The following is a 5,695-nucleotide window of genomic DNA, read 5'->3' as shown; positions in this document are numbered from 1 at the left end:
ACACTGGGACATAATTCATACATGGAACTACAGTTGGGGCTATTGTTTCCACACGGACATATATGTGTTGTTATCTATATATGTTGTGTGCCCTCCTGGCTCTTTCTCTTGTCGTCCCGGGCTGCGACCCAACAACATCTACATTTCTGCTGCTCATTAAAGCAAGCTTTGTACCTCCATTACACCGCCTCCGACTCCCTATCTCTCGGCACTACACTGGTGACCCTGACAGCGTCTTGGGAAGTTTCCGAGACGGACCCGAACACGGCAAAGGAAACTCAGGTTTCTTTCTCGAAATGCCGGGGATTTTTTGGAGTCGACCGTGGCTGCTACAGGCACGCGGACTGAGGCTCGGTGCGCGCCTCTTCGAATGGCTGGGGATGTTGCTCGTCATTCCCGCATCTGCCTTCCGACTACAGAGGGGACGATGCACGACCTGCTGGGTAGGGATGAACCCGATTGCTGCCTCGTGGGGTTTCTTCGGGGCGTGCGGCTGCACGTCCCAGCTGCGCTAGCTAACGACAACTAGCAGCTAACCACGTTGGCTAACTACGGCTAGCAGCTACCGATGGCTGCCAGCTAACGGCTATCTACCCTTTTGAGTTTTTGTTTTCTTTCTGGTGCCGGAGAGGAGGTTCGACCAGCCGGTTGACCTCATGTGGACACTCTCACCTTTTTCACCACCTCCACGGCGGTTCCAGGCGCCACTCACGTTTCCATCGACGCCTGGGTGGTGCACTCCTGGACCCCGTCTCGCCTCGACGGTTTTGGACGTCGCCCATGCTGCCATCGGCCCGTGGGTGGCGCGCTCCGGAGCCTGTCTGGCCTCTCCTGCCTTCCGGGGATATCCAGACGCCACTCACGTTCATCGGCGCCTGGGTGGCGCACTCCTGGACCCCCTCTCGCCTCGACAGTTCCGGACGTCGCCCATGCTCCATCGGCCCATGGGTGGCGCGCTCCGGGACCCTGTCTGGCCTCTCCTGCTTCCCGGGGATGCCTCCGCGCCTGCTGAGGACTTCATGCCCGCCGCCGCAGCACGTCTGCCTGCGGCCGGGTTTCTCTCCTGCTTCCCGGGGATACCTCGACATCTGCTGAGGACTTCATGCCCGCCGCCGCGGCACGTCTGCCTGCGGCCGGGTTGCTCTCCTGCTTCCCGGGGATGCCTCGACGCCTGCCGAGGACTTCGTGCCCGCCGCCGTTGCACGTCTGCCTGCGGCCGGGTTGCGCTCCTTCCTCCCGGGGGGACTGCTCCTTTCTTCCGGGGATACCTCGACGCCTGCCGAGGACTTCGTGCCCGCCGCCGTTGTGCGTCTGCCTGCGGCCGGGTTGCGCTCTTTCCTGCTGGGTTCTCCGCGACACCTACTGCGGCCCCCTTACGACGGCCCGCCCCCGGTGTGGGTGCCCTCGCCCTCGTTAGGGCCCCTGCGGCCCCCTTTTCGTGGCCCGTTCCATGGCCCGGTCCTCACCTGCGGCCCCACCCTCCTCGGCCCCTGTGGTGCTTCCTCCACGGACTCGAGGATTTTTTTGCCATGTTTGAATTCTGGGGGGGCTTGTGTGGTGACCACCTATTAATACACTGGGACATAATTCATACATGGAACTACAGTTGGGGCTATTGTTTCCACACGGACATATATGTGTTGTTATCTATATATGTTGTGTGCCCTCCTGGCTCTTTCTCTTGTCGTCCCGGGCTGCGACCCAACAACATCTACATTTCTGCTGCTCATTAAAGCAAGCTTTGTACCTCCATTACACCGCCTCCGACTCCCTATCTCTCGGCACTACAATATACACATTATAGACCTTCAGACTCGGCTAAAATTGTCAAAATCAGTTTAGTAGTGTTTATATATCTGTTGTGGAGGATATCATTAAGCCTTGTTCCGATAGCGTAGTTATTATATAATTTTAACTTGAAACAGGTCACGGGAGACCCGAACACAACATAAGGGTTAAATACTTTTTTTTGATTCCCATCATTTTTTATCTGTTTTATTAGGTTTTTTCTTTCTTCAGGGTTGGTTGACTGTTCAACATGTTATTACCCTAGACTGTTTTATAATATAAGAGATGTCTATTATTTTTTGTTTAATCTGGGAGAAGTTAAGGTGTGGTAGATCATATCAGCACCATATTGTACCCATCAGACACAGAGGTTTTAAATAGAAGCCAACTTGTTCTAGAAGTCCCCAACATGCCTGCACAAAACTGGACAAGCAGCTTTAAACACTGATCGAACAGAATGAAGTTGGACAGGTCAGAATGATCAGAGTTTGTTTGGACAACAAACTGAAAGTGAAAACAGCTTAAACATGTACTAGTAAGTCAAGTCAAAGTCAACTTTATTGTTAATCTTTCAGTTTGTGTGTACAGACAGAGAGATCCAAATACTGTTTCCCACAATCCAGAGGAATACAAAAAAAAAAATATATATATATATATACACACACACATAAATAAATAAATAAAGGCACAACAATCAATATATACCAAATAACAGTCACTTCAAAATGGATGAGGATGAATATATCAATCAATCAATGTTTATTTATATAGCCCAATATCACAAATGTTACATTTGTCTCAGTGGTCTTCACAGTGTACAGAATATCAGTATGACAATACGACACCCTCTGTCCTTAGACCCTCTGTCCTTAGACCCTCACATCGTACAAGGAAAAACTTCAGAAGAAAACCCACAGTTTAAAGGGAACATGGGAGAAACCTCAGGGAGAGCAACAGAGGAGGGATCCCTCTCCCAGGACGGACAGACGTGCAATAGATGCCGTGTGTAAATTGAAAAGATAATACATTTGCAACATAGGTAGTCCAAATGTTTGGAAATGCATGTGTGTATAATAGGAAGATGAATCCACGAGGATATCCATCCAGGACCTATGATCCAGGACCACAGCCACGACTCAAGATCCAGGGCTCGCGATGCAGGACAGAGGAGCGCAGGACCATCCATGACTCAGGATCCCGGCGTATATAGACACCAAAAAGAAAGACATTTGGGGAAGCTGGGTTAATCGGAACATGAGAGTACACAGGTATAGACAGAGAGAAGGAAGAAGTAAGATGTCCCCCGACAAACTAAGCCTATATCAGCAAAACTAGGGGCTGAATCTAATCAGCCCTAACTATAAGCTTTATCAAAAAGGAAGGTCTTAAGCGCACTCTTAAAAACGGATAGGGTGTCTGCCGCCCGAACACAAACTATATATGAATATATTACAGTGAAAGATGTACATTAGTGCAAACATTTGTAATCCTTTAATGCACTGGACTATAGGGTAACAATAAATACAACATGTTGCTTTGTTTCCAATGTCACTGACCATATTTACCATAACTGAGAGAAATTATTTTAAAAAAACAGTTGTCCATAATTCTTACATTGTTTCTCTTACATTGTTTTCAGGCTGACAAAAAAAAATGGCTTCAGGTCCAAGTTCAGGTCTCACCATCGTCCTTCTGGGAAACTCAGGTGTTGGCAAAAGTGCTTCAGGAAACACCATCCTGGGACGAAAAGCATTTGTGTCAAAACGTTCCTTCACCTCAGTGACAAAAGAAGTCTCTAAACAAACTGACAGGGTGTGTGGAAAACAGATCTCAGTGCAGGACACTCCGGGAATATTAGGATCCGAGAAGGAGGTTAGAACCTTGTGTCAAGATCTCCTGAAGTCCGAGGAACCTTGTTTGTTCCTAATAGTGGTTAAAATAGATCGATTCACTATTGAGCAGAAAAACGCTGTGGAGGCAGCGATCAGAGTCATTGGCGATGAGGGGTTTGACAACTGTCACCTGCTCTTCACATCAGGGGATGCCCTCAATGACATGGAGTTGGATGATTTCATCAATGACGATCCAGAGAGTCCTCTTCCAACACTTGTTGAAAGATTTAAAGGAAGATATCATGTGTTCAACAATGAAAATGGAGGACCGGAACAAGTCCGACATCTGCTGAAGAAGTCCGGTCACCTCAGTGACGGTGAGTATTGAAATAATGGTGAGACGGTGAGTAATGAAATAATGCAAAATATGTAAAACGTTTTGTTTCTTTCCTTCAGTGGTGTCCGATCCTCCTGGTGCTGCGAGGAGGATGGTGCTGCTCGGTCTGCCTGGACAGGGACAAAGTGCATCAGGAAACACCATAATGGGATCCAATCAGTTTGAATCAGGATGTGGCTTTAGTGGAGTAAGTACAGAAGCTGTTTCTAAAACAGCCACAGTGGAGGGTCGTCAGGTCACAGTGGTCGACACTCCAGGAACCACTGATAAAGATCCTGAACACCTTTTCAGGGAGATCATGATGTCAGTAGAAAAGGCTAAACCAGGACTGCATGCCTTCATCATTGTGTTGAGAATAAACAGGATCTCTGAAGCAGAAATTATGTTGTTTGAGATGCTGCCAACACTCTTTGGCAAAGATGTTGGTAAACACATGATGGTCCTTTTCACTCACGGAGATGACCTGAAAGGCAAGTCCATTGAGGATTTGATTAAGGATGAGAGATCTGTGTCTGACCTAGTAACCGAGTGTGCAGGTAGATACAGTGTGTTTGACAACACAAAGAGAGGAAACGGGGTGCAGGTTAAACATCTTCTGGATAAAATGGATGAGATGGTAGCAGCCAATAACGGAGAGCACTTCATCTCCGAGAGGTCCACACAGGTTCAAATTGCATCAGAAGGAGGGTCCGAAACAGTCAGCGAAACGACAACTTCTACGAGATGGCAGAAGATCGGTGAATGGTTCATAAAGATGCTCGTGTGATTAGTCACGGCTTTTAATAGAAGAGCGGTAACGCATTAACCTATGAGACGGGTAGTCAATTGTGGATGGTGGTAATGCAGAGGCTGCAGGCTTAGTAGCAGTGTGGGATGAGGTTTCACTGCCTGTTTCATGAAAACAACATTTATACAGCAAAAAGGTTTCACTTATATTTTTAAAAAGACAAGTACTTGATTTCTTCATTATGATCATGGGAGGCGTGTGGCGCAATGGATTAGTGCGTTGGTGTTGTGATCAGGGGGTCACAGGTTCAAACCCCACTGCAGTCAGCATGTCGTTGTGTCCCTGAGACACTTCACCCCAACTTGCTCCTGTGGGGATTGCCCACAGTATTGAGTATGTTAGTCGCTCTGGATAAAAGCGTCTAATATGTAATTTCATTTTCATTTTTAAAATGGAAGGAAGGGCTCAAGTCACCAGTTACTAAACCATACAGTTCCCTTTGTTTCCAAACCTGAACCAGAGAAATGGTTTAATCAGGATTTAGTGAAAACAAATGAAACACTAAGTCAGGAAATGTTTTGCAGATACATTGAAACATCTCCTGTTGACAGGAAAGGTAATGCGTTAAGCATTTTGTTTATTTTAAAGTATATTTTCCATTAAGTACGATGGAAATGAAGACAGTACAGTACACTCTTTTAGTAACTGAGTGGTTTGTTGTATGTCAATCTCTGATTTTCACTTTGGGTCATTTTATTCGTTTTCTACATGAATGTATTTTAACTAGTTTTAATGTGTGATGATATAATCCGAATATAAATGATGTCAGCTGTTTTGTTATTGGATGATTAAATGTAATAAACTCATATAGAATATGATATAAGTTGCTGATAAATGATATGAATGAAAATTAAAAAAATGTAAAACATCATTCCATCATTGTTACAGTTT

General features: G+C 46.3%; 1 protein-coding gene across 1 annotated transcript; it reads left to right on the top strand.

Moving 5' to 3' along the window:
• Positions 1-3,324: 3,324 nt before the first annotated feature.
• On the top strand, positions 3,325-5,486 carry LOC117535694 (GTPase IMAP family member 8-like). The gene is made up of 2 exons (XM_034200214.1): positions 3,325-3,997; positions 4,077-5,486. The coding sequence occupies exons 1-2, from the start codon at positions 3,442-3,444 to the stop codon at positions 4,781-4,783; spliced, it is 1,263 nt and encodes a 420-aa protein (XP_034056105.1). The 5' UTR covers positions 3,325-3,441; the 3' UTR covers positions 4,784-5,486.
• Positions 5,487-5,695: the final 209 nt, after the last annotated feature.

This window comes from Gymnodraco acuticeps, unplaced genomic scaffold, assembly GCF_902827175.1.
Source record: "Gymnodraco acuticeps unplaced genomic scaffold, fGymAcu1.1, whole genome shotgun sequence".
NCBI lineage: Eukaryota > Metazoa > Chordata > Actinopteri > Perciformes > Bathydraconidae > Gymnodraco > Gymnodraco acuticeps.
This window is presented reverse-complemented; position numbering and strand designations above follow the sequence as displayed.

Excerpts from the sequence above, each read along its gene's own strand:
- LOC117535694 (XM_034200214.1), top strand. The coding sequence starts at position 3,442 with ATGGCTTCAGGTCCAAGTTCAGGTCTCACCATCGTCCTTCTGGGAAAC. Across the intron at positions 3,998-4,076 it reads GTCCGGTCACCTCAGTGACG|TGGTGTCCGATCCTCCTGGT; the intron begins GTGAGTATTGAA and ends TCTTTCCTTCAG.